General features: G+C 44.7%; 3 protein-coding genes across 3 annotated transcripts in view; all 3 read left to right on the forward strand.

Moving 5' to 3' along the window:
• The window catches only part of LOC308294392 (uncharacterized protein), a gene marked incomplete at its 3' end in the record, with an annotated part of 103,941 nt that overhangs the window by 45,235 nt on the left and 46,206 nt on the right, over positions 1 to 12,500 (forward strand). Inside the window, exon 2 of the mRNA XM_080737124.1 lies at positions 209 to 252. Coding sequence (XP_080593250.1) covers positions 220 to 252 — 33 coding nt within the window. The 5' untranslated portion in view covers positions 209 to 219. The remainder of the gene's footprint in view (positions 1 to 208; positions 253 to 12,500) is intronic.
• On the forward strand, positions 7,647 to 8,930 carry LOC308294722 (equilibrative nucleoside transporter 1-like; the record flags this gene model as incomplete). Its single annotated transcript, XM_080737522.1, has 1 exon — positions 7,647 to 8,930. The coding sequence occupies one exon, from the start codon at positions 7,647 to 7,649 to the stop codon at positions 8,928 to 8,930; it is 1,284 nt and encodes a 427-aa protein (XP_080593648.1).
• The window catches only part of LOC308293606 (equilibrative nucleoside transporter 1-like), a gene marked incomplete at both ends in the record, with an annotated part of 5,787 nt that continues 5,179 nt past the window's right edge, over positions 11,893 to 12,500 (forward strand). Inside the window, one exon of the mRNA XM_080736193.1 lies at positions 11,893 to 12,500. This exon is cut by the window's right edge and continues 625 nt beyond it. Within this exon, the coding sequence (XP_080592319.1) occupies positions 11,893 to 12,500 (608 nt within the window).

Here is a 12,500-nt window from a genome sequence, read left to right on the forward strand (position 1 = left end):
ATTTAGCATGACATCGGCCATTATTACATAACATAAGTTATACTTTCGTGTGCCTCAATGCCTTGCATTGAGGCAAAAAAATATATATATATATATAAGATGCCTCCCATATGGATCATTGGCCTGAAGAAACAGGGATGTGTTCATATTGTTGTGATACGTGTTGTTCTTTGAAATGTAACCTGGACTTTTCTCTGTCTTTACACAGTGCCTTCAACCATGAAACTGAACCCCCAGCAAGCTCCACTCTATGTAAGTATCTCCCTCTGACACGCTGTGTGTGTGTGTGTGTGTGTGTGTGTGTGTGTGTGTGTGTGTGTGTGTGTGTGTGTGTGTGTGTGTGTGTGTGTGTGTGTGTGTGTGTGTGTGTGTGTGTGTGTTTAATATTCTCACACACTGTGGGATGAGGACACACTGTGTGAGGTCTAATTCTATCTATCTTATCATCTTTTTCACTACAATTACAGACCTTACATACCTTAAATATAATCCACAGAGACAGTGATATATTTAACGTTTGCCCGCCCATATACATACATGCAGTACTGTAAGTGGTATGTTGTGTGTGTGTGTGTGTGTGTGTGTGTGTGTGTGTGTGTGTGTGTGTGTGTGTGTGTATGTGTGTGTGTGTGTGTGTGTGTGTGTGTGTGTGTGTGTGTGTGTGTGTGTGTGTGTGTGTGTGTGTGTGTGTGTGTGCGCGTGTGTGTGTGTGTTTGTGTGTCACTCTCCGTAATTTGGTCATCATGTGTAGCCTAAAAAAAAGAAGACAACATGTTTGTGGTTCCCTTCAGCTGCTCATTAAAAGGCCCGTTTTAGTCAAGTGAAAATGACACAGGTCCAATGTGGCTGCTTGGATGTTTTGGGGTGAGAAAACTGTAAAGGAACAATAATGTTACGGTTGTCTCTTTACCAACCGCAGAAAATGGACCTTTTTTAGGCAGATACTGTGTGATGTGTTCAAATGGCAAGCCTGCAGTTTCTCTGTTCCCTCTGTCCCCGTTCTATAGATCAGTGGTTCTCAACCTGTGGGTCGGGACCCCCAGGGGGGTCCCCAAATTATTTTGGGGGGTCCCCAGATGATTAACTTAATGTGCAACGTTGTTTTCTCACTCAACAATGAACAAACCAACATAACGTTGAAGTGTATAGGGTATCTATACATTCCTATAGTGATAATTTAAGGACTTTTCACCTCTAAGATTACAAATTAAACATTGGCCAAACATTAGAGGCAGAAATTGTGAAAATAGCCGATCTACATGCTCACAACGCCTCGCAACGTGAGGCGTTGTGAGCATGTAGATGCTATTTTCACAATAGAACCGTGTTATACAAAATGTAATGCCTCAACTCTTAGTGCTCGTCAGGGTTCAGTCCAGTTCAAATATGATTATTTTGGGGGTCGCGGCCTGAAAAGGTTGAGAACCACTGTTATAGACAAAATAATGGTGCCTTTCGGGTATTTATTGTCTTTTTGACCATTGCTCGTATAACCCTGAAGAAGGCAGCTTGTCTGTCGAAACGTTGGTTTCTTATTCTGTGTCGTCCTTTAATAAATGTGCATCGGCAGCTACGAGTGTGCGGCTCTACTCTTTTTTTGTTAGTATTTGTCCCGTTGGCCGGCACCTCACAAGGACTGGTGTGCTGTGCAACTTTTTTGCTAATAGATCAAAATAAACCATCATTTAATGCCCACTCCTTGGGATGTTTTTTTTTTTTTTCTCGCTGTATATTTGCACATACGTGAAATTTGTCCACTGCATTTACCCTACTAGGAGCAGTGAGCAGCCATTGTGCGTAGGGTTGGCCTACAGGGGATTTCAAATGGACCCTTACAGGTCTTAAGAGTGTACCCATGGAACCAAATGGACCCTGTGTGTGCATGAGAGAGGGCAGGGTTTTTTATTGGAGTTCAAGAGAGTCATTCTCTCTCTCTGAGTCATTGCAGTTGTTGTCACATCCCAGCCAAAACCCACCGCTCTTCTTTCTCTGCATCATCAATGCAGTTTAGATAGATAGAAGACACTTTAAATTGTAGGTTTTACACAGCCACATTAAATCAGAACAGCGTCTTTAAAGACCTATGTTTATTTTTTACGTTGCGTCCCCAATGACAGAGCAGCGGCAGCAGAATACCATCAAGTCCACAATTAGCTCTCATTTACATATTGTCGCTGTCGGGTGTAAACCACGTATGTCCCCAAACGCTTCCTTTTGTTTTAGAAAACATTGTAAAACTAGCTCACAAGTGTGAGCTTTTACCATAGATCGGCTATTTTCACTACTTTTCTACTTTTCTGGTAGGAATGATGAAGTAGGGCATTCAGTATGGAGATGCAAGGTTTCTGCCTGATGGAATAATTGTTGTTGTGCAAAAACTACAACAATAACAACTTTTCCAGACCTCAGGTGTTTTTTTAGGTAAACTCAACGCATGGGAAGTAGGGTTGGGATCCCGAACCGGATCCAACATTGAGGAACCGGAATCAATTCCATCACATTTGGAACCGAAATATGGTTCTCTAATATGATTCTCAACCTGTGGGTCTGAAACCCCCAGGGGGGTCCCCACATGATTTTGGGGGGGGTCCCCATATGACAGTAAAGTGACAATTTAAAGACCTTTGTGACTTTTATAAAAAGAAAAAGAAAGCCCATTACTACATCAAAAGTAATCAACAAACAAAACTATAAAAATTAGCAAATTGTGAAATAATATAAGAAAATAGACGAACAGCTCGTGACCAGCTCAGTGGCCTTGTGGTTAGACTGTCCGCCCTGAGAGGGAAGATTGCGTTACTCTTCTGATAAAGTTGTCGTGGAGTTTTACGGGAGAGAGAGAGAGAGAGAGAGAGAGCGACAGACAGACAGACAGACAGACAGACAGACAGACAGACAGACAGACACATATTCACAGCTGACAAACATAAAAGAAAAAATGATTTCTTAGGAGAGATATTATTTCTTATTTCTCTGTCCTTTGGCAGCAGTAGGCTTCATCCAGTTTGTCCTTATCTCACCCTGCAGAGCAGAGAGCACCTGAGCTGAGCGCACCATAGGCCTATAGTATGTACTGTTAGCAGTTAGCCTCAACCAACATCTCTCCTGTTTGCTATCTGCCAAGCATCTGTGACTGCTCAACAACCAAGAAATCTAAACCGGGTCTCAACTCTAGCATTGTGTGTGTGCGTGCGCGTGTGTGCGTGCGTGCGTGCGTGCGTGCGTGCGTGCATGCGCGTGTGGGTGTGTGTGTGACAGGCCTCTCCAAAAGGAGGGCCAAACAGTTAACAAGGTATTGCTCAGTATCAGCCATTATAGGAAGCCGCTCAATTTGGAGGAGGTGTTGTTTCCTTTACCCATGATTTATGTCTGCTGTGTCTGACAAGTATGTCAACTATACTGTATGTACAGTAACAATGCTCTGCCGTTGTAACTGGCTGTTCTTTCATATTATCTGACTGCACTGTCATTGTTTATGACCTTTGTATGAGGCATCCTTGTAGTACTTCTGTTTATGTGGTCATAAATAAACATTTCAAATGTGAGGAAGAAGTACTCATATTTTTAATTAAGTCAAAGTAGAATTGACTTGAGTAAAAAAATATGGTATCAAAATGTACTTTAAGTACCAAATGTAAAAGTACTCATTGTACGCGCGTGGGTGTTTGCCAGATATTTGCCAAATTGTGTCAAAAATAGGTGAACATTTGGTGAAATGGAATAGCTGTTTTGGTGCAGAGGGAAAGAAGCGACCCCTTGTATTGGGACTAGACCCCTTCTAATCTGAGTTCCCAGAAGTTCTTATTCTCGGGGGCGATCCCTTCTGGACACCAGTCAATGAAGTATATCGCTTGTCGATCTACTAGTTTTGAATTTGAAAGCAACTTTTCTTTTGACATACAGTAATATGTCCAAAACTCTTGCTTTTCAGGACATATTATGAGGTTTCCACCCGACAGAGACGGGTGTTTCAGTGGTTTTTAGTGGTTAAAATGTCCTATAATTGTGAGAGTGTACAAAATGTCACCAATTTGGGTTCATTTGGTGACTGTAGCACCACTCTCTTAGTTACAAAAGGATACATTTTGCACTGAGGATTTGACTGTGTAGATGCATGTGCAGGGTTAGAGCGTGTCAGAGAGAGAGAGAGACATAAAGGAAGAGAAACATGGAGGAATATGTACGGTATATGAAAGAGCGGGAGTCTGAAGGAAAGAGAGAGGGAAGAAAGAGGAGACGTTTCAAGCAGCATGTCTCGGGGACACGTTTCCATATGCGTGCCAGTGTGTAGGAATGGGGAGTCATGTATACGTATGTTATGTAGGGTCAGGTGTGTATGTGTGTGTGTGCGTGCGTGCGTGCGTCCGTGCGTCCGTCTGAGAGAGAGAGAGTGAGAGTGTTTTCTGAAACATTCCTGGGTGCTATTCTTAGCATGTGTTTGTATGTGCATATCATCATATATGTCGGGTGTAAACCTCATATGTCCAAAACTGTGATTCAAATTCAGAAGCATCCTAAAGTAGCAGATCTGCACGCTCTAAAGCTTTCTGAGCTTGCAGATCTGTATGATCAAGTAGGGTGTTAAAGGGATATTTCACTTAAAAAAAAAACCTTTGGTCATTTTATAGTCTAATCAGGCTTTTATGATCACCCTGCACAGTTTTTAATTTGCTTAATTTAATATTTAGATATTTGATGTAAATGTTATCAGGCCTCCTCCTCCAGGAGGAGGGCCCCATACATCAAACTCCATTTTAACCATGATAGATTCATTAAAAACACCCATTATTTTCTCTGGTGACTACATTTTCCCAAAGAATTATTAAAAATAAATGAAAAAAGTTATTAAAAAAACACGGCCAGCTCACATATTAGGAAGGTAGTATGAGTCACCAGAAAAAAATAATAATGGGTGTTTTTAATGAATCTATCATGATTAAAATGGAGTTTGAAGTTACAATGGGTGTGTATGGGGAGGGGCCCTGGACAGGGAGGGCCTGATAACATCAAATATCTAAATATTGAATGAAGCAAATTAAAAACTGTTCAGGTTGTTCATAAAAGCCTGATTAGACGATAAAATGACAAAAAGTTTTTTTTCAAAGTGAAATATCTCTTTAATTTATAAAAAAACAAAAAAAACACGAAAAGTTAAAATATGGAGATAAGAGGTTTCTGCTCTACAGCGACGATATACGTAACACATGTGAGGAGGAGGAGGCTGGGTTTTGTTGGAAAGTATTAACTGTCAGTGTGTGTGTGCCAACGTGTGCGCGATTGTGCTGTTTTTGTTGTGTGTGTGGGTTTGTTTGTTGTATCATGTTTAACAGGGGAGTGTGTGTGTATAGAGGGAAATGAGATCAGCACCACACGCACGCACACACACACACACACACACACACACACACACACACACACACACACACACACACACACACACACACACACACACAAACACACACACACACACACACACACACACACGCAACACACACACACACACACACACACACACACACACACACACACACACACACACACACACACACACACACACACACACACACACACACACACACACACGCACCACATATAGGACAGGCTCCTATTGCATTCTCTGAGCATGCCCACATATAAACCAAGAGACAGCGTGATAAACTATTTTAACATCTTTCCTTTTAAAGCAATACCTGACATGACTGTTTAACTGAATCAGGAACATTATGATGGGGTGGGGGGAGGAGTGTTTCCTAAAATACTATTTTTAGATTCTCCCTAAGTGGTTTGATGGCATAGCATCCCCGTTGAAAATACAAAGGGCACGGCTAAGTTTAAAGCCGCTTATTTAGTCATGTGTTATCGTGTATGGTGCATAACGTATTGTGTGTGCTTTACTAGGTTTACATTCATAACTATGTGAGTTGGAAATGTGCGTCACTTAACCATTTGTGGTGTCTGACATGCAGACTGTGGGGGATACTGAACAGTTGCCACTATTCCTTAATCGTTTATTTGGCTTGCAGTGGGATAGTTTAGATCAGGGGTCTTCGCCAGGAGGTCTGTGAAACCCTAGGGGGTCCTCGGAGTTACTACAGGGGGGGCGCCAAAACGTTACTTTATCCACAACTTTCCAACGTCCCATCATGCATTGCGCAGAAGGCGTACAGCATTTCCGGCGCCGTTGCCGAGTGTGATCTACAAGCTCACAGCGGTTGCATCTGCGAAGCGACATGAGCTTGTATGTCTGCTGTTACCCGGAGGTGTCCCACAAATAATTCTACAGTAAATTCTGGCGGAAACAGGTGGATAGGAATTTCTTATAGTTAGTTTTTTTACATTAGCCACTTGAACGTTAGCATCCCTATGGGGGGACATTCACCGAAAATAGCGTGCATACGTGCATATACGGTAGATCTGCTATTTTTGGTGTAGAGATTATGTGTAGAGGCCAGGGAAAAAAGGGAAGACCAGAGACAAAGGACAAGTTGACCGAGTGTTAAGGGTTTAAGTGGTTAAATGTCTGAAAATACACATGAACAAAAAACATGAATTGACACTGCTGTCGAACAGGTCTACGAAGCCATGTATGAATTCAATAAAAAAGTTTAATCTGCAACACAATCTTATCAAATATGTAGTGGGGGTCCCGGCTTCATCTCTAAGGGGTCCTTGGCCTGAAAAGACAGCTTTTTATTGTTGTTGTGTATTTACATGACTCAGGAAGGTGACGTTTCAACCTTTGACATTGACTCTTTGAATGGATGGTTTGAAGTGTCCGTTGTGTTGATGGTAATCCTAGGACCAGAGGACAGTTAATCCTGCAGGGTAATACCAGTGACCTGAGGCTTCAGGAATGTATCAATGGAATGAGCAAACCAGCCTCAATGTGCCATCCAGCTCCTCGTGATGGTGACTCAGTGCTGCGGTCAGGCATGGCTGTACACACTGCTTATGTCACGGACAGTCTTTGTCCTGCACCGGATCACACTTCACTTTAAGAATGTGTTTCTTGAAGCTTGGGGTGGAGGGGCACTAGCCCAGGGCACTAGCCCTGGGCACTAGCCCAGTAGTTCTCAGTAGGTCTGTTTGTGCCAAGGACCCCCACATTCATATATGTTGGCCGCAGACCCACATCTTAAAGTATTTTGTGCCAGCAGGGACCCCCAGAAGAGAAGATTTGTGTTAAAAAGAAATTTCAAACTTTTCTAAACTTAAAAAAAAAAAAAAAAAGACAAAATTGCAGATACAAGCTCAAGCTGTGTGAGCTTGTAGATCTAGCCTCGCCTAGCCAGACAAATCTGCCATTGCAAAGAAAAATTGCCCTTGGCAGATTAGGCCTGGCTCAGTTATTCAAATATACTGTATCACTCCTCACAAGTTGTGAGGAACCAACCAGTATGCAAATGTAGGACGGGTTTATCACCTTTGCACTTCTTTGATTGGTCGTAGGTCTAACCAATAGAGTCTGTTTGAATCTTTTTGTAACCGCCCCTTGGAAAAGAAAATAACACTGGGAAGAACCAGACTGATATCCACGCAGTTACAATGGGTGTGTATGTGATTGGGGATTGGTCCATTGGCGTAAACACATGCAAGTTAAAGTGACTGAGGCTCACACACCACTCATTCTTACTCTGTCAGATGTCATGATGGACACCAATGCGCCACCAAGGGATAAATATCACGGAGTCTGGATGATTTTCTTCAACTTGGGCGTGGCAACTGTGTTGCCCTGGAATTGTTTCAACACAGCAACAATGTACTTCATCAGCAGGTTGAAGGACCCGCCCATCGATGGCATCGCTGCCATCAATGGAACTGTGGCGGGCAGTCAGAACGCTCTGCAATCAATCTTCAGCAATGCGATGGTGTTGTTTGCTGTGGTGCCGATGGCCATCTTCAGCTGCCTCAACTCTGTCCTCCACCAGAGGATTCCTCAGAAGCTGCGTATCTTAGGCAGTCTGACAGTCGTCCTGGTGGTCTTCCTGTTGACCGCCGTGCTGGTGAAGGTGGAAATGGCACCTTTACCCTTCTTCTGTATCACCATCATCGAAGTCCTCTGCATCAACTCCTTTGGTGCCATTTTCACAAGCAGTGTTTATGGACTGGCAGGGTTGCTGCCTATGTCTTACACCACGGCTACGTCGTGTGGGCATGGGCTATCCGGCATTGTGGCTGCCGTCTCCATGATCTGTGCTCTGGCCACTACCTCAGCTCTGCAGGACAGCACCTTTGGCTTCTTCATCTCAGCCTGCGTTAACATTCTACTAGCTATCTTTTCCTACCTTGCACTGCCCAGTTTAGAGTTTTTCCGATACTACATGGAGAGCAACAAACCCGGGACATCCGGTGGGGAAATGTCACTCAGTCGGACAGAAAAGGAAGGCAAGCCAGTTGTTTCTGTTTTTGCCGTCCTCAAACAGATCTGGGTGATTGCCATATCTTCGTGTTTCAATCTCATCATTACCACCGTAATCTTCCCAGCCGTCACAGTGGCCGCAACGTCCACCATAGCTGATGGAGGAGCCTGGGACACCTACTTCATCCCCGTCTCATGTTTCCTGCTCCACAGCGTGATGGCCACCGTTGGGAGGAGCCTGACAGCAGTCTGTATGTGGCCAGGTGCAGACAGTATCTGGCTGCCCATCCTGGTGGGTCTGCGGTTGGTCTTCGTACCTCTGTTCATGCTGTGTAACGTGCAGCCTCGTCACTACCTACCTGTGTGGTTTGGCCATGACTCCTGGTACATCCTCTTCATTATCCTCTTCGCTTTCTCCAATGGATATCTGGACTGCCTGTGCCGGTGCTTTGGACCGAAGAAGGTTGCACAGCATGAAGCAGAGACAGCGGGAGCCATTATGGACTTCTTTGTGTCCCTGGGAATGGTGCTGGGTGCAGCTTTCTCATTCGCCTTCAAAGCCATGATATAGATCAGGGGTTGTCAACGTTTTTTCAGGACTAAGGACCCCCTATAGCTGATAAAGGATCTTTTCATGTCTTCATTCATAGTCACATAGGAGAGAGCCAATAGGACCCCAATGGAAACAAGACTGCAAGGACTTTTTTGATGTTATCCTATTAGACGTGTTTAACTGTACACACCAAAAGCCACAGCCCCGGACGCCGATGTCTGTGTAACACCCATGCAACTACAGGCGATGCGGTCACACATTTCTGAAGGCTCTGCCCGACACCAATATCTGTGTAACATCCAAGCATGCAGCATCTGTCCACGAGACGCTGACAGAGAGACAAGTGTGTTTATCATCAGGAACCAACAGCGCTTGGATTTTCTAAAACCGACCCCCGAGCTTAAAACACAACTCTCTAGTTCTGTTACGTGTTGATGGCATAGGTTTATTGCCGATCTGCAAGCTTAAAAGCTGAGCGTCCGCGTCGCGTGGACGTTTCGGCCCAACAGGCCTTCCTCAGTGTGTAACTGAGGAAGGTCTGTTGGGCTGAAACGTCCACTTGTTTGCGGCTGCTGGGGGGGAGACCTACAATAGAACAAGAAGAATTTATTCTAAAGTGAGTGCTGGCGTTCTTATCCTAAGGCCACAATAACCCACCTAACCTGGCGGAGACCTGTGCTCGTTTCCGGTGTGCAACACAATCCATGCGGTGTACGGCATGGATTTCTACATAGCCTCTAGTGATACTACTGAAAAGAAGTAAAGGAGATGAGAGGTTTAATCTCAGACCTTAAGTTGAATGTTCTACTTTGTTGTCCCTCCTGTTTTAAAGTGTTGAAGAAGAGAAATAAAATGAGGGTGTGGTGAGAACATACAGTATTCATGGACCGTATGAATATATGTGTATAAACATAATAATGTCCATAATGCATAATAAGCTCACACAATAATTGTCCGTCTGTCCGTGTGTGTGTCCGTGTGTGTGTGTGTGTGTGTGTGTGTGTGCAAGCCGTTGAAAATTTGCATTTGTGCTCAGCTACTACCCTGGGTAAATAAAGAACCAAAAAATGCCCTGAGGAAGACCTGTTAGGTTGTTCTATGTGTGGAGTGGTAAATAAACTATGTGAAAGGGACATTTATTGTTTGCGTGCGTGTGTGTGTGTGTGTGTGTGTGTGTGTGTGTGTGTGTGTGTGTGTGTGTGTGTGTGTGTGTGTGTGTGTGTGTGTGTGTGTGTGTGTGTGTGTGTGTGTGTGTGTGTGTGTGTGTGTGTGTGTGTGTGTGGACATGGAAATACTACTTTGTGGGGACCTCATGTCCCCACAAATATAGTACAATCAGATGAAAAAACCAAGTGGGGACAAATTAATAGGTCCCCACAAGCTGTTTAGGGGTTAGGTTAAGGGTTAGGGTTAGGTTTAGGGTTAGGGTTAGGTTTAAAAATGAATGGAATGTCCCCACAAAGATAGTAGACTATGTGTAATGTCCCCACAAAGTAGCAATTGCAAACCTGTGTGTGTGTGTGTGTGTGTGTGTGTGTGTGTGTGTGTGTGTGTGTGTGTGTGTGTGTGTGTGTGTGTGTGTGTGTGTGCGCGTGCGCGCGCACATACTCCCTGAATGCCAGAGCAGAACCTCTGCCCCAAACCTATAGCGCCACCAGGAGGTCGGTTTTTGCAACATAATTATTTTCATATTACTCCTCCATATTTTGTCAGTGAGGACGGAGCGACGCTGGTGATGCTAACCTGGTGAAATGCTAACCTGCCGACGCTCCGTCCTCCCGTCCTGGCGTCCTCACGGGAAGACGGTGCAACGCTGGTGAGATGCTGCGCGTGCGTTTTTCCCAACGAGTTTGAGCACAATGGTGGGAACGCGGGGGTGTGGGGGAGGATGCGTCTTTAGGACTGGGACGCTCTGGGAGCTCGCCCTTGTTGTAAATCTGTCTATGACTTCCACTGTTCTGTAACTGTACTTGACTGTACCCATAGACCTGTTACACAGACACGTATACTTTCAAGCTGGGAACGCCTCTGTGTTGTTATACATTATTGCTGTCGTAGGGGCAGAAACCTCTTATCTCCATATTCAGACTTTTTAGTTTTTTCGTTACTTAATGCCTTACTTGATCATAATACAGCGTCAAACTAAAGCAACAGCTTGAACAACATTTGAGATTGCTATACTGACTCGAAGAAGAAGAACAGCTTGTAGAACTTCCACTTTTGCTAGGTTTGAATTTGAATCCTAAAAAATAACAGCTTTGGACATATGATGTTTCCACCAGACAGAGTTTTTTTTTTACACATCTTCTGCCTAATCCGGCCACAGATGTGTTTTCTCTGGTTAACGGTGCTCTGCCACGGCTGAGTTAACCCGACTCTGGTCAGCTTAGAGGGTTAGCTGGTTACCATCATGGTAACCAGGTGTTTACCTGCTCTCGCAGCCACTGGTGAGCTAAGAAACTCCATATCCCATGATGCAACGCGGCCGCAATTTGGATCATTTTCACGTCCTCATTCAGAGGCATTGTGTCCACGCTGGAAAAACGTCTGTTTTCTCTCCTTTTTTTTCTTCCCTCTTCTTACGTTGTGCGACCGGGCCATTTCAGCTCTCTCTCGGTGGAGCATGGAAATTACTGTATGGATTATGTTTTCCCCGCACACAAAAGAACAGACGTAGCGCGGCCACGAAATGGGGTGGCCGCGCACTCCGTGTGCACGCGCCAAATGCACGGAGGCACTCCAGAAGAGATCATTATTATATAAAAAAGCCTCTGCAGTGAATAGTTTATTGTTTTGGCAACGCGATGGCAAGCATTCTGTTAATTAATCTGCCTCAGGTCGTTTGCTTTGCCAACTTGTCCTTGAGTAAATGTGTGTGTGTGTGGGTATGAGTGTGGGTGTGTGTGCCAATTGGCGTAAACACACGAAAGTTAAAGTGACTGAGGTTCACACACCACTCATTCTTACTCTGTCAGATGTCATGATGGACACCAACGCGCCACCAAGGGATAAATATCACGGAGTCTGGATGATTTTCTTCAACTTGGGCGTGGCAACTGTGTTGCCATGGAATTCCTTCAACACAGCAACAATGTACTTAATCAGCAGGTTGAAGGACCCGTCCATCGATGGCATCGCTGCCATCAATGGAACTGTGGCGGGCAGTCAGAACGCTCTGCAATCAATCTTCAGCAATGCGATGGTGTTGTCTGCTGTGGTGCCAATGGCCATCTTCAGCTGCCTCAACTCCATCCTCCACCAGAGGATTCCTCAGAAGCTGTGTATCTTAGGCAGTCTGACAGTCGTCCTGGTGGTCTTCCTGTTGACCGCTGTGCTGGTGAAGGTGGAGATGGCACCGTTACCCTTCTTCTGTATCACCATCATCGAAGTCCTCTGCATCAACTCCTTTGGAGCCATTTTCACGGGAAGCGTGTATGGACTGGCAGGGTTGCTGCCTATGTCTTACACCACGGCTACGTCGTGTGGGCGTGGGATGTCCGGCATTATGGCTGCCGTCTCCATGATCTGTGCTCTGGCCACTTCCTCAGCTCTGCAGGACAGCGCCTTTGGCTTCTTCATTTCAGCCTG

This window comes from Nannobrachium achirus (assembly GCF_963921795.1).
Source record: "Nannobrachium achirus genome assembly, chromosome: 11".
Lineage (NCBI taxonomy): Eukaryota > Metazoa > Chordata > Actinopteri > Myctophiformes > Myctophidae > Nannobrachium > Nannobrachium achirus.